Genomic DNA, 25,811 nt, shown 5'->3' with positions numbered 1-25,811 from the left:
TATATATATATATATATATATATATATATATATATATATATATATATATATATATACATACATACATAGTTATCTTTTTTAGAAAGATACATTTACTCATTTTTACACTCATTTATTTATATTTGTGTGTGTATGTGTGTGTGTATATATATATATATATATATATATATATATATATATATCTCTATGTATAATTTTTTGTTTTTAGTAGTAATAGGAAGGATATAAATGTGTTTATTGCATTACTGTATGGAGGTGTGTTTTTTGTTTTTATAAAATTTATATAAAATGTATGTAGCACTTTAATTAGGGGGAGTATTTAAGCTGGGTAATATGCACGGTTTGTCATTTTCTGATGAAGTTTCTCATTGACGAAACGAAGTGCTTTAAAATAAACTGTTGGATTCATTTTTGGCTTTATCTTTTTATTAATTAGTTTGGACCTGTGTTCTACATATTGTAAAAGTGTTACGAGGTTAGTAGCAAAATGTAAGTTTTTTAGTAAAAATGTTGAACAAGAGGGGACCCAGGATAGAGCCTTGGAGAACTCACGTGTTGATGGGCAGAAAAGGAGAGGTGGTAGTTTGCCAGCATTTAGAATGAAGTCTGTTAGATAAGTAACTAGAGAACCAGGATATGGAGAAAGGGGATAAGTTGAAGGTCTGAAAGTTTAGTTTAGTTAAGTTTCAGAGTGGGAGACTGTATGTATTAAAGGCTTTGGAGAGATCAAGAAATTAGAAAAGTAGGTTATCAAGTGCTTTGGCCATTGAGTGAATGCAAGAAATGCAGTAGATGTGCTGTGGTCAGGTCTAAAACAGTTTGGGGGAGGGAGTTAGAAGCTTATTTTCAAGCAAATATGCTGGGACTGAATGCATTTTAAGTCTCTTGGATAGTGGGGATAGTATAGCTATGGGATGATAGTTTGAGGGGTCAGTGGAGTTTCCTCCCTTGTGGAATTGGATTGTGTAAAAGGATTTCCATATGCTGGGGATGAGAGCCTTGGTAATAGAGCGATTTTTTATAAGCATAGAAATAAGGTAGGCAATAGACCTAGCAGCAGTTTTAAGTGTGTGTGTGTCAAGAGGGAGAGCAGGGTTGGTTTGTGTTTGCTCAGTTGGGATTTGATAAAGGAAATGGGGAACAGGATGAAAGGAGAAAGTGTTAGAGGAAGCAGGTCTGTGAGGTAGGAGCAGAGAAGAGAGGGTGGGACAGTGTTGAATTTGTCCTTGAATTGTGTCTATGAAATACTTAATAGGGTAGTGGTTTCTGTGGCAGGATTGAGGGATGGTGTTGGGGGTAGGAGTACTAGGGTGGAGAAACTTGACAGTGGACCAAATTTTTGGGGGGTTAGTTTGAGGGCTGCAGTGTTTGGAGGTGAAGAATTATTTTTATCTTTAAAGTTTTTTTTACATGCGTTTTCCAAGCAATATCCCTCTGACTCAGTTGAGCGTGTTTGCTTAGTGAGCCAAGGAGCACAGTTAGGTTTAACCCGGATTTTTCTGGATGGAGCCATGCTGTTCAGGATATCTAGGAATATGCTGTTGAATGCAGTAACAGCATCATTAAGGGGGAGGTTAGAAGATCCAGTTTATATTGGGCAGTGTGGAGTTGAACATGTTTGGGGTCAAATTGAGTCTGGTTATGATGATCTCTGTTGATAAGGATCCAGTTTAGGTCTGAGGTGGAGTTCTTAAATCTGGTAGGGGAAGATATGAGTTGTTGGAAGCCATATAGATTGATATGAGTAGAGGAGGGTGAAATTTGACTACTGGGGAAGGAGTTATACTTTGAATGGAAAATAATGGGATACAGGGGGTTGCTAAGTGGAGTAGACTGGACTAGAAAGGATTAGAGTGAAGGGGGTGGTGTGTCCAAACAGGGGAGGGGAGTAGGAAGGGTAGTGGTTGATTGGCGAGAAAGGGAGGGGGCTGATTGGAAAGGCTAAGTAATTGGATTGGTTAGGTGATTGATTAGTGTGTAGTGAGGGCAGGGTCTAGAGAGTATAAAGCTAATTTTTTGATTTTTATTTATTTTACATTTGTTGACCGGGCTAGTCTAACTGGATATATGTCCATTTTCAGTAGAGGCCCGGGGAGATGAGCTCCATGACACACTCATTAAAAAAAAAATAACAAACAATATAAAATAACTTCAGTTGTGTATATATACAAGGATAATTCTGGTTAATACAGAAATAATTCAAGAGGGCAGAAGTAAATACAATGTAAAATGCAGGCTCAAAATAACATGTAGGTACATAATGAAAAAAGGGCATATAGGCTGATTCCATATACAAGTGCAGTACACAATAAAAGAGGCAGATTAATGTTCAGTAATAGTAATAATGTTTTTTTTTTTAACAAATAAGTATTCAGAGGGATGGAAATTAAAATACAGAGTGAAAAAGGTAAATGGTTAAAAAGGAAGATAGAAGAGTTAATGAAAAGTAAAGGGTAGGCAGAGCCTAGTAGAATAGATAATTAGGTTTAGTACAGGGGCATAACCAGTGTGTTCTGAGGAAATGTTTGTCTGTTTTTGAAGAGTGATATAGAGGAAAGTGAGGAAAGGTCACTGGGTAGGAGATTTTCCCACAGTATTAGAGAAGAGAATCCCCAGCCCTGTTAGATTTAGATGTGTTAACTAGAAGTTTCGGAGATGAACGCAAGGACTTCAGATTATTATAGTGGGTGATGATAGTGGATAGTATAAGAGTATTGGAAGGTTGATAATCTTATGGGCAATGATTAGTTGGTGGTATTTGAGCAGATTCTGTAATTCCAACAATTCAAGCTGGTTTAAATTAAAGCAGTGGTGAGTTCTAAATGGGTTACCAGTAGCACATTTGGCTATGTTATTGTAGGAGGTTATTTTCAGATTAGTGAAAATGGTTGAGGTATAGAGGAGTGTAGAGATTAGATGAGTATGTGCAATAATAGTTCTAGCTGTAGGTGACAAGAAGGGTTTAATTCTGTAGAGAGAGCCAAGTTTTTTGTTGACCGATTTAATAGTGGTGGTGTTGTGCATGTCAAAGGTAAGGTGGTTAATGGTAATACCAAATAGCTTGGTAGCTGGGTCAGGTGATATAATGGTACCATTAGTGGATGTAACAGAAAAATCTATGGGAGAGGACTTAAGATTAGGATTGAAAAGGAGGAGTTTAGATTAGTTTAGTTTTTTTTTGGGGGGGGTTTAAGAGAAGGCAACTGAGAGTGAACCATTGTTCCACAATGTTAAATACTTTTTGGGTAAGGGAGTGAAGTTCAGAGGTCGTTGTAGCGGAGCTATAAGTGTGGAGTCCTCTGCGTATTGTATGCAAGTATCATGGGGAATTGCTTGATGATGGTCGTTAATGAATATGGAGAAAAGGAGAGGTCCTAATATGGACCCCTGAGGTGCACTGAGGTTAACTGGAAGGTGGCTAGATAGTGTTATGCAAAAGCACAGCCTGTTGTCGTTTATCTAAGTAGGATTGGAACCATTTAATAGAGTGCATCTAAGGACAGGGATTTGAGTATATCAGAATTTGATGATTTACCATATTTAATGCTTTGGACAGATTGATAAATAGTGCAGAGGAAAGCATATTGCGGTTACGTTTTTTGTTAATACAATCGGTAAAGGAAAGAAGGGCAGTGGTAGTGCTATGGGAAGTTCTGAAACCATGTTGACAGCTAGAAAGCAAGTTATTCTGGATTGGGTGGTCTAGGAATTGCCTATGGATGCATTTCTCCATGATCTTTGCCAAAGGAGAAAGAAGGGCTATGGGACGGTAGTTACAGAATTTGGTGGAGTTTTAAGGGAGACCAATTGCATGCTTTAAGTTCTTTTTGGAAGAGATCAGGGTTAAAGTTCTTTTTGGATCTGATATTCCTGATAATGGCAGGAATGGGAGCATAGGTTTTATGCCTGATGATGATGTAGGTGAGTGGTCACTTATGTCATCAGGAAGGGTTCCAGATTCATATATTTGAGGACGGTTATCAGAATCCAGTCTAATGTGCTTTCTTTCTTGTTTGTTTATCCTGGTGGGGGAGGTAATGGTTTGTGAAAAAACATATAGGTTGATGTGGGTGGTAGGGTGACTGCTGCTACAGCAATTCCAATCAATGTTTATATCACCAAGGATTATAGTTTCTTGGGGCAGGTGTTGAGATAACCAGCAAAGGATATTTTCTATGGTGGTATTACTGAAGGGTAGATAGATACAAATAATATAGATGGCTTTGGCATTAAGTTGAAGTTTTTGGATATGAGAATTTCTGCATTGGTATTAAGTGGTGGTTTAAAGTCATAAGTGGTTAACTGTAATCCTGATTTAAATATAATTGCAAATCCCTCACCATTTTTGGCTACACTGTCGAATCTCAGGATATTGTACCTTGGTGGGATGATTTCATTGTCTTTGCAGGTTTTAGCCATGTTTCTGTTAAAGAATGTCAAAGGAGTAGATTTGTAAGAGAGCATGGAGTTGTGAAGTTTTATTGTTAATGCTTCAAATATTAAGATGAGCTACAAGGAGTGAATTAGATGGTTTAGTAATGGAATAATTAATGGATTGGTTGGTGTTTGGGAGAGCGATTGGAGTTGTTGGGCCTGGGTTTGGGTGAATGTCTCCATCTTTTTTAATGAGTGGTGTTTGAGAGAGTTTGGATTTGGGAGTCTGCTATCTGAGTAGATATCTTCTGGGACTGAGATTGTTATATCTAATGTGGAGTAATCTATGATATTTTGCTAGCAGATAGCTGGGAGTTTTTGTTATGTTAGCATGGTTAAAGAGGATGGGTAGAGGAAGAGAGCTGGTTAGTTTATTAGGATGGTGAAAATTTGACTTAATGGGGCTTCATAGGAGGGAGAGTATGTAGGCAAAATTGAAAGGTGGAAGCAGTACAAGTATGAAAAGTAGTTGGAAATGAGCAGTGGTGTATAATTTATCCATTTGAATGGATAAGATATTAGTTGTGTTAATTGAAGGTATGGAAGTATAGTAGGTATAGATGAGGGGAGGGGAGTGGTTAGAGAAGGATGGGAGTGGAAGTAGATGAGCAATAGAAGTTCCCTCAGCGTAATGGGAGGCGGAAGCGGTGTGGCTAGTAAGTAATAGAGTAGGACCCCTGGGGGTGGATGGGAATTGAGGGTAGGGAGGGGAGCAGAGTGAGCCCGCCCGCAGGGCAAATGGAGCGGGTTAAGACAGGTAAAGAAGCAGCTAGAGAAGAAACTATCAGCAGTACTGGCTACAGAAGGTAAGTTTGATAAGTCAGAAGTTGGTAAAAACAGTGATGAGAGAACCTAGAAATGGTAGTAGTAGACCGTATATAGTATAGGGTGAAGTGTGAGAAACTAAAACGCAAGTCTGGGACTACAGAAAATAAGGTAATAAAGAAACGGGAAGAGAAGCATGAGATTAGGAGAAGGGTGCCACCTAGTGGACAGGTCTGTATTGCAGGTAGATATGCAAGGGAGTTAGCTGCATTAAAAACTGGGGAAGAGTGAGAGCTAGGATAGGGAGTTGCTTATGTAGGATGGGGGGTATTAAGGTACTAAAGAGGGGGGTGGAGGCTGCTGGCTGTCCTAGCTCAGAACGTGCTTTGGCACCTATAGCAATGGTACAGTGGTAGAAAGTATAACTGGCAGGAATTGGACAGCAAACCTACTTTTCTTGTTTCCTTGAGAGAGGTTGCAGGGAGTTAAAGGCTGTGAGGTGAGCCCGCTGGTATTTGGAGAGGGTCCTTGGGTTCCTAGAGACTAGTGCTGGAAGCACAAGAAGGGGAAGGGGTAACACAGGCAAGAAAGATGCTGGGAGGGGAGCAGACTGCAGTCAGGGCTTTTCCCGATTTTTTTTTTTTTTTTTTTTTAACTAAAGATCTACATGTCATGAGGTGGGTGGGAATGGGGGTAGGTTAGGTGAGTGGCGTGAGCCAGTGTGTAGCGAGGGTGAACGATCAGGTAGGTCATGGGGGTGGGGCTGCAAGCTGAAGGGACCAGGTCTAAAGTAATGAAACCACTTCAGTAGACTGCTGAAACACTGCTGTATTAACTACTGGTCTTAATGGTCAGCCCTGCCCTTTGTAGTCTGCTCAACACTTCTTTGACGTGCTGAAGTTGCTCTTGCCAGGAATGGCTGTAGCCCCTGCTCCTGTTAGGATGTGATCTTCCAGCCTCTGGAAAGTCATTGGGGCATTTTTCATCCCAGAGGGCATCTTCGTGAACTCCTACAAGCCAAAAGGGGTCACAAAGGCTGGCCTTTCTCTATCGCTGGGAGCCAAGGCCACCTGCCAACAACCCTTGGAAAGATCAGTAGTGGTAAGATACTTGGCCCCACCCAGCTGCTCTAGAGCTTCATCTATTCTAGACATGGGGTAACCATCTGACTATGACTAATTTCCTTTAGTCCACACAGAATCTTTTGCTGCCATCCTTTGGTACCAGCACCACTGTGGAGGCCCAGGGACTGCAGAACTCCTGGATTACCCCAGTTCCAACATTTCCTGCATCTCCTCCCTCAGAATCAGACTCTCTCAGGCACCTCATAAGGGACCTGCTTAATAGGCCTTTGGGCACCTGTATCTACATGGTGCTGCACCAGGTGGGTGCACCCTGGTTTCCCAGTGAGCATGTCCCCAAACTTCTGTAACACTGCTAGAATTTCTCAGACCTGGGTAGCGGATAGCTTCTGAGACATTGCTGCACCTTCCACTGAGGTGTCAGTCCAAGCCTCACTGAAGAGATTGGTCACCAGATCCCCCTCAGTCGTCATCTGCTATTCACTGCAAATACTCATTACAAGGGCCTCTATCATGGTAAGGTTTTATGTTAACATGGTACAATTTGTGCCCCTGCTTCCTGCCTAGTAGTTAACATCACTGAACTTCCTTACCAGTTTGAAGGTTCCCTCCCAAGCTGCCTGCAGCTTGTTTGACAGGAATTAACCGTTACCTGCTGTCCTACAGCATACTCTCTAGCTCAAGCATTCCTGTCATACCGGACCTTTCTGCTGTTGGGCTTCTGCCAGGTTCTCCTGGGCCAAGCCCAGGAGTTCCCTGAGCCTTGTCCTGAAGTTTAAGACATATGACACAAGACTCCTTGTGGGATTTACACTCACCCTCCCACTCATCTGGAATCAAATATAGAGGTCCCCTCACCCTATGCCCATACAGCAACTCAAAGGGTGGAAAACCTGTGGATTCCTTGGGCACCTCCCTGTAAGCAAACAGTTGGGGCAAATATTTGCCCCACTCCCTCTTAAACTGGTCTGCAAATGCCTGTAGCATGGTCTTGACTGGAGAGTTTAACCTCTCAAGACCATTAGTCTGGGGATGGGTAGGATGTGTTCTTTAGGTACTTCACCCCACAGTGCTTCCACAGATAAGCCAGCAGCTCTGACATAAAATTGGCACCTCTACCAGTCTGCAATTCTTTTGGGAAACCTACCCAGCTGAAAATCTCCAAGGCATTTGCCACCTTTTCTGCCTCAGTAGAAGATGGAGCCATTGCCTCAGGGTATCTGGTAGCACAATCTACTACCACTAGGTTCTACTTTTTCCCTGTAGAACTTGGGGTAATCAGAGGCCCCACAGTATCCATAGCTAACCTCTGAAATGGCTCCTCAAGTGATAGGCAAAAGCATCAAATGAGCTTTCACCTGGTCTCCTACCTCTTGCCTACCTTTTGACACTGCTCACAGGCACTGTAGTACCCTGTTACAGCTCTGGAAATCCCAGGCCAATAAAAGTTCTGCATAATGTCTTTGTACACTTTATGCCCATATGACCTGCAAAGGGAATATCATGGGCTATGACTAGAAGTGCCAGATGGTAGGCTCTGGGCACTACCAACTGCTCTCACCCTCTAGCCCTCCCTCAGGGGGTCCACTCTACACTGTAACCCTTTCTTTCAGTATACAGATTCCCCCTTCCCTTGAGAATCAGGTGCCTCATTAGTTTACCTCCCTCAGGCCTTGCAATGTAGAGTCTGAGAGCTGAGCCTGTCTCTGCTCTCTTTGTAATCCTTCCCAGCTTCCCTTCTACAGTAAGTCTGGTATCCTCTGACAGCAGTGCTGTACTGCCAGCTTGGGTACTACTACTCACCTCTGCCCTTGCAGTCACTCTGTCCAAGGGAACATCAGTACCCACAAGCAGCTGTGGCTCACCTTTAGTCTCACTGCTACGGGGTAGCTCCCTCCTTTCAACCAGGACTGGTGAGTTGGTTACTTCAAGTATGTGGTCTGCCTGGGTCCAACCCAGGCTACCCAGACCCACATGCTTGTCTGCAAGCCTGACTGCATGTAACTGCATGCCGACAAGGTATTGCATTATCAAAACCGTTCCCTATCGGGAAATCTGCAGGGATATCCTAAAATACACTTACTGGCTGGCTTCCTTTTCCACCCTCCCAGTCAGGGTAGTTGGTTTCCTTCCTTTTCCACCCTCCCAATCAAGGTGAACCCTAGCCAAAGGTATGTGCAATGGGGTCCCTCCTAAAGCTCTGACTGGAGTAGACTGCCCAAGCTAGTAGTGCACCTCCTTAACCACTGCAGGCTTCACAATAGTTAGGTCAGAGGTGGTTTCTCTTAGCAGTGGCCTCTTTCCATCTACTAAGATAGGATATAACCTCTTTGGTACCCTTGTTGTCTTGACAACTTACTGCTGGCATTTTGTTCCCACTTACTGGCTCTCCTACCTTTTGTTCCCCACCTTGCCTCCATGGACATATATATGCTACATAGCCCCACTGGTTGCATTTAAAACATTTAACCCTTGGTCCTGGATGTGTACCTGGACTAGTGGCTTCCCCTGCTACTGGTTGCCTCTGGGAAGGTTTAGGCTTTCCACTATGGGTTCCCTTAGACCCATGAGCAACACTGGGTATCCCTTTCCTGTGCAGTGATGCCCTGTCTGCTAGGTATTGGTGTCCCTTTTTCCCCAACTCATGCTGTTAGATTCTCTAGCTGCTAACCAGATTCTCATGGTCTCAGTCTGTCTCGGACAAGAAGCGTCTGATCTTGGAAATAATACTGTGTTTTCATAAAGGTGAAATGCCGCTAAGAGCACAAAATTAAAAAATCTACCTTTTTGTAAAGGGTGATAAATCTGTGTGGAAGGGTTCTCCACTGGGGGCTTAACTGCTAGAAATGAAGCAAATGTCTGCTGGAGGAGGGAAGATGAGAGGGAGCCAGAGCTTTTGGCAGGGCACAATCCATATATATATATATATATATATATATATATATATATATATATATATATATATATATATATAGCCCAAAGGCTACTGCATCAGTGGGAAATCCTAACATCTAGCCATATATAAACTGACCTGTTTTGGGGTTTTTTTTGTCTACTTATGAGTAGATTTTATCAGAAGTATGCATGTATTTTGGTGTCAAACTTTGTATCTGTAATTCTTAAGTTAATGCATGATATCTGTTCTCTCAAACTTTTTTTTAAAACAAACTGCTATTAAATTATCACTTATGACATAAGCAATCTTGCATTTATGTAAGTGTAAATAAACCATATCGATACAATCTCCATTGCAAATGTGCATTACAAGCCATGCTGACACAACTGTAGCTGCAAACATACATTACTTGTATCTCTAAAAGTATTGATCCCACAATTCCTATTTTTCCTGTGTGATTTGCTCCTACCCTTGATTCCCAATTCCAGTTTTCTCTGTTACTGTCTTTGCTACCTCTAGTAAAGTTAGTTTAGACTTTGACTTCCATTTTCTAGTAATTGCTTTTTTGGCAGCTATCATGATTTACTCACCAAGGCCTTACTATGTCTAGGCAATTCTGATTCTGTATCATAGCTCAAAATCATTTCCTTAGTTGCACCAATTTGCTCACCCAGTATCTCTGACAGAGCAGTCTACAGGGAATCCTTTGTCTGCCAATTCATTACAATTTCAGAAAATATGTTCCCAGTTGCCTCTTTCTTCGCCATCACACCTTCAACATTTGCTGTCTCCTTGAGGAAAATTATTTGGAGTCTACTTTTGGGGTAAAAAAATACTTATGTAAACCCTTCCAAGCAAAGATGCAAAATCTTCTAGACTTTATTGCATATTTAGGAGACATGCATATATCCCCCCATTTTGTTTTTTTTTTTTTTTTTGCTTATCCAGTCTGTCTTCCCAGTCCTTTCTAACCTCCTTTAATTGATTCTTGGTTATCATACAATATTTTATATGCTCTACTAATTTATTCCTTTCTCAGTGGCAACTTCTACTGTAGGTTCTACTAAAACTTTACCAGTGCTGGTCTTTTGTTTAGGATCCCCTTATTTCTTTCTCTTTGCCTATACTCTGCCTTCCCCCTCAAGGAGTGGTAATCTCTAACTTGCAGTCCAAATAAGTTCTTGCCATCTTCCCATTTTATTACCTTTCCCCGTCTAGTTATTTGAACCCAATACCTTGGTTTCTTTGCCATTTTTCTCCAATAAATTCTGGCCCTCTCTTGCCTATTGTCTGTATCCCTAATTGCAGTCATTCCTATTGGCCGAATCTCTCTTCTCTGTTCTTATATTGGCTTGGTTCTTGGAATACTTTTACCTCTCTCCACTTTTTTTGCTTGTGTCATGTATAGGAGCCTTAACTGTGTTGCTCTGAAATACCCCTTCAAATTTAGATAATCTCAATTCACCTTGTTCTGTTGGAAGAATCATCTTATCCAATTTGATTCTTGCCATTTTCCTCTACCAGATAAAATCCTTCAGCTCTTTATTTGCTAACCACAACTTCTCTGGTTGATAAAAATATGCCCAACGTGTGTAAAGGGACCAAAAACATTTTACTACTTGTATCTTGCTATCAATATCCAAACAACTGAGTTTCCATTTTCTCAATTCTTGTATTATCTTTTTAGTCTTTTTCCCACATATCCTTAGCTGCCATGCTAGAATCCTTTGCCATCCATACTGCTAAATAATTGGCTTCATTAATTTTGTATCCCAAAAAGATTTGAAACTGTCTTAGTATGTTCCACAAGACTAATGTCCCTTTCTGGTTTTGTCAGTTATAAAATGTCATCTGCAAATAAAGACAGCTTTTTTTGACCACCATTACGAATTATATCCTTGAATTTGAGTCCCTTATTTTCTTTGCTAATGGTTCTAAAGGTAACGCAAATAACAAGGGGAGAGAGGACTGCTTGGTTTCTCTGCTCAAGCAGAGATTATCAGAGAGGACCCCACCCACTTTAATTTTCACCTCTGATCCCTCGTATATCATCCTAATCATCCTTATAATTCTATCGGGGATTTCAAATGCTTCCATTTATCTGCTCATAAAGTCCAGCTTAATCTGTCAAATACTTTCTCTGCATCATGACCCAACAACAATAATGGCATTTTCTTACATTCTGCTTCTCTCTGGTTCATCGATGTTCTGTTAATGTCAAATGTTTGCCTCCCTTCCACAAAACCACACTGATCTGTATTTATCAATTGTGGCATCACTTTTGTCATTCTTTTAGCCATTATAGACATAACCACTTTATAATCATGGTTTAGTATTGAAATAGGCCTGTATGAAGCTGGGTCTGATGGATCTTTACCCTCTGAAGGTATTACAGCTACCACCACTTTCTTCCAAGATGTTGGTACTTCTATGAAAATCTTGTTAAATAAAACCTTCCAGGTCTTAGTTTTTTCCCTTCTAGCTTCTAAACTTCCACAGGAATACCATCTATTCCTGGGGACTTTCCTGTAGGTTGGCTGTACATCGCCATTTTTTGTCATCTACTCTTATAACTGTTAGAGGAGGCTCAATTACTAACCTTGAAATATTGGTTCATAGGTTCATAGATTAGTACTAGGCTAACTGCCCTTGTGAGCCATTTTAAGCCTAGCCAATTATCCCTTGAGACTCAAAACCTGCACCTTGTGTTTCTAAGGCAAACACCTTAACCATTAGGCCATCCTCCCCAACTTCTTCCACTTGTACCTTTTCTTGATTTCCATTTTTCTCTAATTTAAGTCAGACTTTCATAGATTTTCTGAAATATTTCTTTTACTTCCCTTGTTATCTTGTTATAGGCTCCCCAAGCACAGCCCTTTCTACTTTCTGTTCAAATTGTGCTAAAAGTTTGTGCTCTAGTTATCAAAAAAAAAGTTGCTTAATAGCAATCTTTCTAAACTCATGTATATTATTGAGGTACTCCCTTATTTTCTGTTTAGCATTCTGCAATTGCTGCTTCTCTTATTCTGAGATTCACCCCTATTTTGCAATACTTTAACATTTGTCAGTCCCTCTAATTCTTGTTGCTTCTTAATCGTATCTCCTTTTTATTTCCATCCTATTTTTAAACTCCACTTTAATTTTATCCCATTCCCTAGCTGTATTTTCAGAAGAAATTTCTATTTTCTCTAAAAGCTCCTGAATAATTTCCAGTACCCATTCGTTAAATTCTTCTCTCTCAACAGGTAGGTGGGAAAGCATCAGTGTCTCATTTTTATTTCATTACCCTGTGTGCTTTTTGGTTATTATTGGCGCATGATCTGAAATGGTTATTGGATATGTATCAAAACCTTCAAATTCACATTCCTATGAAATGTAAATTCTGTCTAGCCTAGCTCCAGTTTTTGTATGTTGAGGAATATGTAAATTCAATCTGAATTCCTAGTACTGAGTTCACATCTTCCATGCCAAATGTTTTCATAAATTTCTTTAAAAATCTAACCTTTGTTTTCCCTTCTGCCCTCCTCCCCAGACACATTTTCACTGTTTCAGATCAAATTTCACTCCCTATCTATAAATAATATTCTTTGCTGAAAGCTCATTTCTCCCAGAATTTTCTTAACTCCATTATAGCATTTTTTTTTTTTTGTGGACTATATATGCATGCTAGTATAATCCCCCTCCCTTGCCAGTAGCCCTTGGTACTAAAAATCTGCCATTATTCCACAAACAAACCTCTTTACCTTTTAGTGCAAGAATTCCGGACAAAGCCAAAAAATAATGGGGGAGGGGAAAGATAAAGGCCCAAAATTAAGGACTGGCGTTTAGTATTTGTCAAAGGAAAAAACTTCAAAGACCAATACACGTAAGGTTCAGATGAGGCACATTTAATAACTTGCTGCAAGGAGACAAAAACATGCAAATACAGGATTTTGCCTAACTACTAACAGGAAGTATGCTATTCTTATACTGTTCTACAAGACATTACCTTCTATGGTTGACGTAATCAAACACAACTTTCAGTATTGTTCTACAATAGATGTTACTCAGATTTTCTGCTGACATGACTGGATTTATGAAAAACATCTTGAGAAAAGCAACCTGGCCTTGGTGGGCTCTAGCCCCGTTACAAGCTTCTGTTGTGTAGTTCTAATACATGTGTTACATTTCAAGGTACTTTTCTAGCTTAGGCACAAGCAAATGCTGATTGCGGTTCATATTTTCAAGCAGTCTTTGTTCTGATTATCTATAGCTTCTGCAGCTGTTTATTTTCTCACAGCACAAGCAGAACTCCTTGTCTAAGTCTCATAACATTAATACAAGTGATGTATCTATTCATTATTTTCCTGACAGAAGCAGAAATTATCTGCTTCCCTGTAAATTTCCAAAGCATAAGCAAAGATTATAGCTGTGCATATTTAATGGCAATACAAGGTTAGAAAGCTTTTGCAATTTGTACAGATTTTATGCAGTGTGAAATAGAATAAATGTGTTAACCCTTTTCAAGCCTTAAATGCACTAAGCATATTACTAATACATACACTAATACATATTTTTCTGACATTTCCCCCCTTTTAATACTTTTATTCTACTTTCAAAATAAGCATAAACAGTTTTTTCTTCTCCTAACCTCTTCCCACTTAGGATTTGCAGTTAAGAGAGTCATTCAATTTAAACTTATGAAAGCATTTTCAAATCTTTTAACAGTTCTTCAAACTCAGTACTTTAATATAAGGTTTCAGAAACGGACATGTCTATAAAGTCTTTAATCAGTCTTTTCATGCAGGGGGATGCCACAGCAAACACACAGTCCCAGTAGGATCATTCCTACACAAATGGCAATCAGGATGTTCATTAGGATAGTACCTCACCCCCCAAACCATTTCTGGAAAAAGTCCGTCAGTGGGTTTGGTCATGGCCGACACTTGCTGAATTACCTCAAGGTGATTGTCTATCTCGTGTTTATGGTCAGGAATATATGAACAGCACTCCTCCTGGGTTAAAGCACAAGTACCGCCTCTCTCCGCTAGGGTGAAGTAGAGAGCCATGCGGTTTTGAAGCACTACAGTTCTCATGGTATTCAGTTCATCGGTCACCAATTTGAGAGCGGAAAAAGTTTTCTCAGCTCCCAGATCGATTTCACTGCTCCATATGCTGGTAATATGCCTGCCCACGATATAACACTATCACTCAAGTCCATGTGTGTCAGTCCATTGCCTATAGAATGATAGTTTTTCCAACGTGCATCGATTTGCCCCATTGGATTTACAGGTTTCTCGATGACGTCTCGGACACTCCGAATTTTTCCTCGAGGTAAAACTGCAATGTGTCGAATGGCTGGAACCAGGTAGCCCAAAAAACAACTGCCAGACCAATTCTCCGGTAACCACTTGTATGCCTTTCTGCCACATACAAAATGACAGTCCTCTACTTTAGTAGTAACTTTGCTATGAATGTACACTCGCCCTGCTTGAAACATTTTTTCTGTCAATTATAGACAGTTTATAGAGAACAGAATTATGTTTTACTTCAATTGTTTTGTGCATCAATTCAAGAAATTAATCATAGTTTGTATTACAATAAGAACCTGCATTGTTAGCTTTAGTGTAATATTTATAAGGAACAGTTACATTGCAATTGCTCCAACCCACCTGAACAGTATCATTTTTATAAAAACACACAGTTCCCTTTTGTGGAATAGACAATGCAATGCTATTTTATCTTGTGATGTAATGGTTGAGGTATCCTAAATCAAGTTTTCCCAGGTCTCGTTGACCCCTAGGGGGACTGTAGTCATTAATAACCCCTCGTATGCTGTCGGCAAAGCTGTGCAAATCCAGCAATTCAAAACATTGAAAGTCTCAGCATACACACATTTAATTGCCTGGTAAGTGTTGAAGTTTGGGTGCCAGTCTGAGCAACTCTTCACGTTTATTCAGTTCAGTTTGTGTGGCTGGAAAAAGGAATGGCCACAACAAAAAGATTGTCACTAGTACAGTTAACAGGATGATTATGCAATACTTCTGAGGAAATGGTTGTTCTGCATTCCTGTTTTTTCTGGATTCTATCATTTTTGCTCTTGACATGTCACAATTTTTGTCCAGTTCAAAGTTCTTAACTAGTTTGCAGTGCATCAGGTGGATCCACGAGGCACGCTCTGCGATTTTGACTGCAGTGGATGACGACAGAAGCACTTGATATGGACCTTCCCACTTTGGTGACGTCCAATTCTTTTTTATTGTTTTCACCCAGACCCAGGTTCCTGGAGCCACTGCCACCTCTGATGGTCTAGTTTGTTCTTTATCTGAAACGGAATTAGACTGCAACAGATGTTTAGAATTCAAAAAATTTCTCATATACTCTGCTAGTGTATAGTCTGCTTCCTGGTCTGCAGGCATGAGAGGTTTCCACTGAGGTATATAATAAGCCCTTCCAAATAGTTTTTCAAAAGGAGTTGATCCTTTTGCATTCGGAACTGTTCTCATGCTCAACAGTGCCAGGGGCAGACAGTACACCCAATTTCTCTTTGTTTCTGCTATTAACTTTCTTAGCTTGCTCTTTAAAATCCCATTATGCCTCTCCACTAACCCTGCAGATTGCGGATGATATGCACAATGATTTTTTAAAGAAATACCAACATGTTTACTTAACTGCTGTATGCTTTGGTTTACAAAGTGTGTACCGTTGTCACTGTCTATCCTTTCTGGAATGCCAAATCTAGGGATGATTTCTTTAACGAAGATTTTTACTACGGTAGCCACATCTGGATTTTTAGTCGGAAAGGCTTCCACCCATCTGGAAAACATATCTACAATGACAAGACAATGCTTCTTATTGTCACATTTGTTCAATTCTATGAAATCCATACAGATAGTATGAAACGGATATGGTGGTGTAGGGAAACTCCCTTGCTTGGGCTTTAACGCCCCTTGTGCATGATGTTACAAACGTGGCACATTAAACAAATTTTTTAGAGTAGTTTAAGAATCCATTTGTCGAACACTCGGTTCACCAGCTGTACCATCCCCCCTGTTGAGACATGGCATTGCCCATGGCTCAATAAAACTGCATATCTAAACAAATTGGATGGTAATATCGGTTTCCCTTTAGAGATGTACAGCCCCTTTTCAAGAATTGCTCCTAGTCTTACCCATCTTTGTTTTCAGCCTGCATGGTAAGTGTCTGCATTGTCTTTAACATTTCTAAGTCTAAAATCTCAGAGGGTTGTAATTCCTCATTCAAAAGAAATACTTCTGAAGCTGCCTGTTTTGCAGCTGTATCAGCTCTCTCATTACCTTTTGAAATCCTATCCTGTTGCTTGGTAGGCGCTGTGCATTTACAAATAGCTACTGTCTGAGGTAACTGAATAGATTCTAAAATATCTAAAATAAACTGCATGATTGATTGGTTTGCCAGTAGATGTTATTCCTCGAATTTTTTTTTTTTTTTTTTTTTTTTTTTTCCCACTGTTGCGCAAAAACATGTACAGTAGAAAAAGCGTATTGGCTGTCAGCAGTAAAAATGTTCACACATTTATCCTTTGCTAAGGTACATGCCTGTGTCAAAGCAATCGATTCTGATGCCTGTGCAGATAAATTGTGTGGTAAAGGTTTCGCTTCTATAATCTCAGTATCAGAAACTACTGCATATTCTACTAGGTTCTGTCCTGCAGGACCCCTTTTGCACGAGCCAACCACATAGTATGTCACCTCGGCATCATCCAAGGGGACATCCATGAGATCTTTTCTAGGCAGTATCTTTTGCTCAATCACCTGCAGGCAGCTGTGTGGTGTGCCATCTGCAGGGGTTGGGAGCAAGGTAGAAGGGGTTCAAAGTCGTGCATCATTCAATTGTCATATGAGGTTGGATCAACAATAGTCATACAGGAAAGATGCCTAGCAGGGGAAAGATATGCTAATCATAACTGCATGAGGCACTCTCAATGTAAGAGGGTGGAACAAAACTACTGAGGCCGTAGCCTGTATTGCCATTGCAGCTGCATCTACTGCTTGTACACAGTGGGATAAAGACCATGCCACTGGGTCTAGTTGTGATGAATAATAAGCAATAGGGCATTGCTTGTCCCCATGCTGGTGTGTTAACACTGATGTCATGTAACCTTGCTTACAATCTACAGTTTGGAAAAAACGTTTGATAGTTTGGTAATCCTAAAACCAATGAGGACGCTATTAACTGTTTCAGTTTGCAGAAAGCAGATTCTGCTTCTGGTGTCCATTGTAACAAATCCTGTGCTGCCATAGGCTTTTTTATATATCAGGTTAATCAGCGGTGCAGATTCCAAGGCATAGTTTGGAATCCAGCTCCGGCAAAAATTAGTCGTACCGAGGAAGGACATCATTTCCTTCTTGGTAGTGGGTTTTGGTACTTGCAAAATCGCTACTTTTCTGTCCTCATCTAATGTCCTACCCTCTTTGGATATTACATATCCTAGGTGTTTAACTTGTTTTTTCCAAAGCTGAAATTTATTTTTGTTTACTTTGTCCTTCAGTGGCTAAAAATTGTAATAGCGCTATGGTATCTTCTTTGCAATCTTGCTGGGTGGGGGCCGCCAGTAGGATATCAACATAAAGTAAAATCTGACTGCCTCTTGGTGGGGTAAATCCCCCCCAAGTTGCTTGCCATTTCTTGTGAGAATATTGTCGGACTTTCACAATATCCCTGTGGTAGTTGCGTATATGTATACCTTTTCCCCTGAAATGTGAATGCAAACCAATATCTGATGTCTGGGTGCATCTGTATAGAAAAGAACGCATTGCTGATTTCTACCACAGAAAAATATTTCTGAGGTTTTAAATCATTCAACAGAGTGTGTGGGTCTGGCACTGTAGGTGCCCTTGGTATTACTGCATCATTTACAGCTTGTAAATCTTGGACCATACGCCATTCTCCATTCGCTTTCTTAACAGGAAATAAGGGTGTGTTACATGGTGAATCAGGAGATTCCACCAGCACCCCTTCCTTAAGTAAAGCTGCTATAATAGGTTTGATTCCTACCTCTGCATCTTTTCTTAAGGGATACTGTCTTTTCTGAGGTCTAAATGCTGACTTTGGCGTGATAGTAACTGGTCCCGCTGTACGAATAAGTCCTACATCTGACTTTCCTGTTGACCAAAGAGCTTCTGGTATATTCTGTAAGGCATTCTCTTCATCCTTTAATAGGAGTGCTAATCAGCTGTCCTTGCTAGACTGCAAGTGCATGGCTGGATGGGTCTGAGTTATCCAATTCAACTTCTGCATTTGTATTCCTTGTTTTGACAGTTCTAACTCTGTCTGCTTTTCCCATCTCGTGACTTTTTCTCCTAAGTCTACCCATTTTACATTCTTGCCCTTGGTTAAGCTAACGTGATAATCGATTAGATTTATAGAGTCCAAAGAACTCCCGGGGCAATGAACAGCTGGCTGCACTGTTCCCTTCCATGTCCCAGTACAGATTATGTAATATCAATCTGTTTTCACGATTTCTAAACAGTTCTTGCTCATATTCCTTATCAGGTCCTGGTGTGCTACAATAATGCAGTGTACAGTGCAACAAATGTTGTTTATCAATGTCAAGGGAGGGGAACTTGCTGATGGCTACATTCATCAACTCTTCAGTCACTGCCCCTGGACCAGTCGTAACCAAGTCCTGGCTGTACCAGTAGAACATTTCACCCTCCAATTGCACTGCAAAGGTATCAATTTGTCGCTCTGCTTCCATACCCAGCATTGTCTGAACTACTGCTATACCAAATAGCTGCATAAAGTCTCTGCCCAAGAGGTTTACTGGGCATTTTGCAGAAACAACAATTTTGCTTTTCTGGGTCAATCCTGAAACAGGATCAGTTATTGCAATATTATAGGAGAGGGGCTCCCAGTACAGCTGTCCATTAGCTGCTTTCACTAGTATGTAATCAGGTGACGTTGAATTCTCTGGCAGTTTGGAGGGATGTATCAGGGTCCGTGATGCCCCTGAGTCGCACAATAATTTGCCCTCCCTCCCTTCTACCAGGAGTGTAACTTCTGGTTTTGTGTCTGCTATATAGAGCTCTAAGCTCAATAAAGCTAAATCCAATATTTCATTTTCTTCACTATCCGTAACTTCCTCTATTTCTTCTGTCATATCCTTTACTTCTATCACATTCTCATTTGTCCTTTCTCTTCTATCCCCTTCTAGTGATTCTTGACTATCATATAGTCACTCCTCACCCTCCTTGTCTTCCGTGGTTGTCTTGTTTTTCTTGCAATCCCTTGCCAAGTGTCCCTTTTTACCGCATTTAAAACATTCACCCCTTTTCTTTCGCCCTTCAAAGTTCTCTGATCACTGATTAGATGGTTTCCCTGGGCATTTCTCTTGCCCTTTTTCCTGGACTGTACTACGTAGACTTCTGCTCCATCTTCTACAGAAAATACTTGGGCTTTCTTTTTCTTTTTGTTATTAAAATGCCTTTCGGCATGCCTAGCATATTCAAGTAATGACTGTAACCTGCTTGTACGATCTACCATGTGCTTTGTAATAAAACTGCTTATGGGTGCAATGCTGCCTTTCAAAAATGCATTCTTTAACTGCTGCTCATATGGGGAATCTTGTGTCTGATCTTCAGGAACCTGCATTCCACAATGGTTATTAAAACATTCTAACAGTCTGGCATAATATCTGTCAATAGTTTCACCTTGTTGGATGCATTGATTAATGCAAGTCCAGTCTGCCCTAGGCTTCCATTTCTCAGAGATGCGGTCTGTAAGACCTTTTACTCTGTCTAGTTCTGCGCTGCTATGTGGGAGGGGTCTGTGTGCAGTATCACAGGGATTCCAGTTGCCACTAATCATGTGCCAGTCTGGTCCCACAATTTGTCTGACTACTTTTTCTACCTCTTCTCCGTTTAAATTATAACTTAGCCTCATTCCTTGTAAATCTTCTAAGAACTTTCTAAAATTAACTTTTGGATGGGGAATTCCCTCCGTGGCTTTCCGGATGTCTTCTGGAGTCGAGGGTCTATGCACTAGAATAGTTGGGTCCTGACCTTCTTGCCCTGCCTAAGGATTAGGTACTTCTATAAGTGGGCATATTTCTTCTTCACTCATAGATCGTGAATGCCTACCCATTTGATATAATTCAATGTCCCCTTTTGAGTTACCTGCCCGTGTTTGAGACTTGGTCTCGATGGGATCTCTAATAAACGGTTTTGCTTTTGTAATGTCTATTTACAGTGGCAGCAGGATATCGCGGGGGTGGACTAACTTGTTCATTTGCTTCATATTCTGGTAAGGGGGGTGGAGGGGCTGATGCTATTACTAAGTTATTGTCCTCCTTGTCTAAAAACATTGCTTTTGAATTATTGTTCTTTTGTTCCCTACGGTTTACTTCCTCAGTCCACCTGTGTGCCTGAGGAATTCCTAATTGGCGCTGCTTTTTTACCCGACCTTTGGAATCTGTTTTAAGCTTTGACGAGTTTGATAAGCGAGGATTTTTCTAATTTACCATCAAATTCATACTTATTAATCCACTTTGAGTAGTATTCAATATTATCAGCACGCTGTGACTGCATGTATTTTGCGTCTTCGGTTAACGTCAGATTTTGGGGTCTTTTTGTGCAGTTATTACCCATTTTGTTCTACCCTTTTTAGTCATTATGTAACTCCTTATTTTTAACATGGTACCACAGATTTTGTTAGTCTCTTCAGAGTGACTGCCTATCTACTCTGTTTTCCTGATCTATGACAAGATAGTAATCTTTTCTGTCCCTGACTTGTAAAAAATACAGTCCTGACAAACAATACAAATCTAGTCCCCGATCTAAAACCGAAAAAAGGTAGATTCACCTTACCTGAGCCTTCATGATCACCTGGTTCATGAAAACCCCGTCCTTCAGTCGCAGATCAGAAAGTGGCTGGCCTCTTTTGTACAACAATTCAGTCGGAGGGCTTTTCAAATGAGAAGAACTAATGTGGTTTCTTCCCCGTATGGTTTCAAGCCACCTGGCCTGTGTGATCTGAGGCAAAGTGAGGATTTCCGGTCCGAAGGACCAATCTGTCAAAGGAAAAAACTTCAAAGACCAATACACGTAAGGTTCAGATAAGGCACATTTAATAATTTGCTGCAAGGAGACAAAAACATGCAAATACAGGATTTTGCCTAACTACTAACAGGAAGTATGCTATTCTTATACTGTTCTACAAGACATTGCCTTCTATGGTTGACGTAATCAAACACAACTTTCATTATTGTTCTACAGCAGATGTTACTCAGATTTTCTGCTGACCTGACTGGATTTATGAAAAACATCCTGAGAAAAACAACCTGGCCTTGGTGGGCTCTAGCCTGTTACAAGCTTCTATTGTGTAGTTCTAATACATGTGTTACATTTCAAGGTACTTTTCTAGCTTAGGCACAAGCAAATGCTGATTGCAGTTCATATTTTCAAGCAGTCTTTGTTCTGATTATCTATAGCTTCTGCAGCTGTGTATTTTCTCACAGCACAAGCGGAACTCCTTGTCTAAGTCTGATAACATTAATACAAGTGATACATCTATTCATTATTTTCCTGACACAAGCAGAAATGATCTGCTTCCCTGTAAATTTCCAAAGCATAAGCAAAGATTATAGCTGCGCACATTTCATGACAATACAAGGTTAGAAAGCTTCTGCAATTTGTACAGATTTTGTGCAGTGTGAAATAGAATAAATGTGTTAACCCTTTTCAAGCCTTAAATGCACTAAGCATATTACTAATACATACACGAATACATATTTTTCTGACAGTATTGCTCTTGCATGCTTAAGATATTGCTAGAATAACAGGTTTTGCATATGCTTGCTTTTGAGTTTGTTTTTGTTTCCATCATTTAGTGATTTCAACCCTTAATGATTTGATAGAAAAAATGCACATTTTATGAGGAACAGAACAAAAAATGAGGCAAAAATCATTTTGTGAAATTCTGGAGAGGTTTTCAAGCATTCTGAATATTCACAATTCATAACGTCTCCATAAGTCATTTTGCACGCAATGTGTTTTTTAGCTGCAAGATAAGGACACCCCTTTTAGTGCACAATGGGTCTAGAATTTCTTACCACAGAATATAATCCTCTACTCATTCTTATGTATTCCTGAGTTTGAATACTCGGTAATTTGACCAAGTTAAACACCTGTTGCATTTTGAATATATGAATGATTGGGTTGATAACAGTATTTAACATTTCTGATGCACATTATCCAACACTTTCAACCCCCCCCCCCAGTTTTCCACCTTCACAGGACACTGTCCATTACCTGGATTTGTCAGTTCATTTTGTTTTGTGGAGGCAGGGGTAGTACATACTCAGCCTAGGTGAGGATCTGCAGCCCAGTTGCTTCTGCCCAGGCAGCCCTATTGGCCCATCTGGTCCCCCAGCAATGAGAAACGTGGTTGGGAACAGGGAAGCTGCAAGTGCTGTGGAGCAGCCAACTCTTACTAGCCACAGGCTACTTGAACATTCTCTACAGCTGGTTTGCTATGGAGAGAAGGTGTACATGCTTCCACTGTGCATACCTGTTTTAGCCAGGGAGGTCCCCTCCCAGTGTAGCAACAGTATGTGATCTCGTAAGGTGATAGACCAAGCCATTACTGGGTGTCAACAGTGCTGCAGGTCTAACGACCTCCCTTCCCATGGGATGAGCAAGCTGGTGTCTGTCATTTGTTTCATCATTCCCTGCCTGGCCACTTAGCCATGCTCAGCTTATGGCATAGGCATCTAACACTTTGATGCATTTTTGTTGCATCCAGATAAATGCAGAAACTTTAGTTTATGGCATGGCACTGTCAGAATCCAGACCTAGCAAAACTTTTATCTTTATCCTCTTAACAGAATTCGAGAACTGACTTCAGCAAAAATTGGAACACTCTTGCGCATCAGTGGTCAGGTAGTGCGGACTCATCCTGTTCACCCTGAATTGGTTAGTGGGACTTTTCTCTGCCTGGATTGCCAGTCTGTAATAAAAGATGTGGAACAGCAGTTCAAGTATACTCAACCAAGCATCTGCAAGAACCCTGTCTGTGCTAACAGGCAAAGATTCATGCTTGATACCAACAAGTCGCGTTTTGTTGATTTTCAGAAGGTAACTACTTTTTCTTATCTTCTAAATGAGAAAAAAATGTTCAAAACATGTAAAGCTACTTGCCAAAATGTAAGTGTGGTGGTGATTCAATGCAACTATGCTATATGTAACTTTTGACAATATCTTCCTAGTGCAACATAGATCAGAGATTATACCTAGTAATGTGTGCTAATATTGAAATAGGAATAGTCTCCAGTTAGTGATAAAACAGCAGTACCTTTTGTCTTGCATGTATGAGGCTGGGTACCTTTTTAAAGAGGCACTTAACATTTTGAGGTGAATGAACTCTTTTAACAGCCGTGATAGTACTTGGCTGGATTGTAAGACATAAAGCAGAACATAATAGCCCTGAGCTTGAGAAAGGATGCTAAGATGTGAATGTTGTTAAATCCATAAATAGAAAATGTTCATTGAGTGGATCAAACCACACATTGGAAGCTACCTGATACGCATAGTCATGCCTAAAGTAATGTAATTGCTGGCAGACAACTAGAAAAGAAACTTGGAACACTCCTAAGAATATGCAGCAGATCGAAAGTGTCCTGGTGGTCACAGTACTACAGAAGATCTCTAAGATAGGGGTGATAACTAACTAACTCAAAGTGAAAAGGAATGATGAAACTTGGGGGGGGGGTTACAGACTAAGGAAAGTGATTTTTGGATGCAGCTCCTAAAGGGAGAATAACCATACAAAATATCCTGTTCATAAAGTAGCAAAAAGTATTCTAAGAACTAAGCCCATATGAGACTAGAGAGAGGATATTTTACAAATAGGATTATTGTAAGTAAGGGGATAGAAAATTGGCAAGAGGGATCTGGAATTTACTGGAGAGAACCAATAAAAAGGAACCAAGATATTAGGAGCAAATGATTTGGAGAAGGAAAGGTAATACTGGTGGAATGAGGCCAAGTAGTAGTTTGGACTGCATGTTGCTTTCCTTACCAGGGATTTGTATCAGGGTATAGACAGAGGAAGAGACGGGGAAGTCCTTAGTGAAAAAAACTGGTCTGGTGTTTTAGATGAGTCTAGAACAGTGGTTGCAGTTAAAAATGGATAATTAGTAGGACGTATAAAACATTTCATAATAACTATAAGAATCTGAGGAATTTAGAAAACATTGGAAAGAGAATGGAAAGGTAATAATACAAAAGAAGAATGGGAGGGCATTTTGTGTAATTCTTAAATATGCAGCAAAGTGCATAAAGATGAAGAGTTTTTGCTGCATAAAGATGAGTTTTGCTTGGAAGCATTTGTACAATTTTTTATACCCCAAGCAGACTTCAGAAACACTTCAGGTGTGTAACAAATACAGGAGGTGTGTAGCAAATACAGGAAGTGTGATGAGAAAGGAGAGATGCAATTGGGAATGTGTTTTGGGAATGTAGTAAGTTGACAGATGTTTTTAAAAATGTCCTATAGAATACTTTCTCATATAAAGGTTAGGTGAGGAAATTTGTAACTGAGAAAATTTTGGGAAACAAGATCTGAATTGCCCAGGCTTAGTAAGGCCTTACTAAGTGTAATATGGCTGCAAAAAGCAGTTACATGAAAAATGAAATCCAAAATCTAAACCAGCTGTAATTGATGTACTGTATATTGTAAAGGAGATAAACTGGAAATGGAATCCTTAGAAAAATGGAAGGGAGCAAATTATGGAATTTGTGGGAACAATATGTGCAGAATAGAGTCTGTGTGAAATTTTACAGAAGGCAGGAATTGAGCAATTTAATACTGAGAGTAAAATGAAAATTGTAATGTATACTGCATTAAAAAAGGAAATGTTAGTATGCTTTGCTATTGTATCTTGTGTACCTATGTCACTTTATTAAAAAAATGCCATGTTTTAATAAAGATGTTAAAAATGGGTGGAGCATTACAGTGACTACTCTGTGGGCATGTAACAGTATGCTGGAGCAGAAACAGCCATTGCCCCAAACATTAGAGATGCACTGTGTGAATATAATGTGGAATGTAAAGACTCTGTGAAAATATGTAAAGACTCTGTGAAAATAACGCAGTTCCGTAACATGCTGTGATCCTCAGTTAAGTTCTGTCTAATATCTAGCAGCACTGCCACTGAGGTCACTCTGTGCATCATCTGTAGGATGCACTGGATCTGATTTGCAAATGATTATGGATGTAGTACTGTGCACTATTACAGGTGCAAGCTACTCTGGGCAGTTTTATTCATAAAGCTTTATGTAGAAGTATTGATTGGTTTGAATTATGATGAACTCTGGCATACTGTAGTTTACTTTTTGTTCGGTCAAGTCACCCTCCACGAAGTTGTGCTTTGATTTTTAACACTGAGAAGCACAACTCAAAAAGATTAAATCTAGAAAATGTTTTGATGGGTGTCAATATTGTCTACACTCTAGTAAGATGGGGGGGGGTAGAGGCTCCCATCCCTCCTTTACTTACAATAGAACTACAGTTGCACAATGAAGGGGAAAAATTGGACTTCCAAGATGGCTTCACACTGTGTAACAGCATCATTTTGGATCTCCCAGTGTAAAAATAGTCTAGAAAGACAGCCAGTG

The 25,811-nt window shown here is 40.1% G+C and overlaps 1 protein-coding gene across 3 annotated transcripts in view; it reads left to right on the top strand.

The window, feature by feature from the left end:
* Nucleotides 1-25,811, top strand: part of LOC122796327 (maternal DNA replication licensing factor mcm6-like) — a 501,477-nt gene that overhangs the window by 93,531 nt on the left and 382,135 nt on the right. For all 3 annotated transcript variants that reach the window (XM_044064723.1, XM_044064721.1, XM_044064724.1), the window contains exon 4: nt 23,021-23,270. In XM_044064723.1, the coding sequence (XP_043920658.1) occupies nt 23,021-23,270 (250 nt within the window). The remainder of the gene's footprint in view (nt 1-23,020; nt 23,271-25,811) is intronic.

This window comes from Protopterus annectens, chromosome 3.part0 (assembly GCF_019279795.1).
Source record: "Protopterus annectens isolate FY-2018-M chromosome 3.part0, PAN1.0, whole genome shotgun sequence".
NCBI classification, from domain to species: domain Eukaryota; kingdom Metazoa; phylum Chordata; order Ceratodontiformes; family Protopteridae; genus Protopterus; species Protopterus annectens.
The sequence above is the reverse complement of the archived record's forward strand: the minus strand, read 5'-3'. Positions and strand labels throughout refer to the sequence as shown.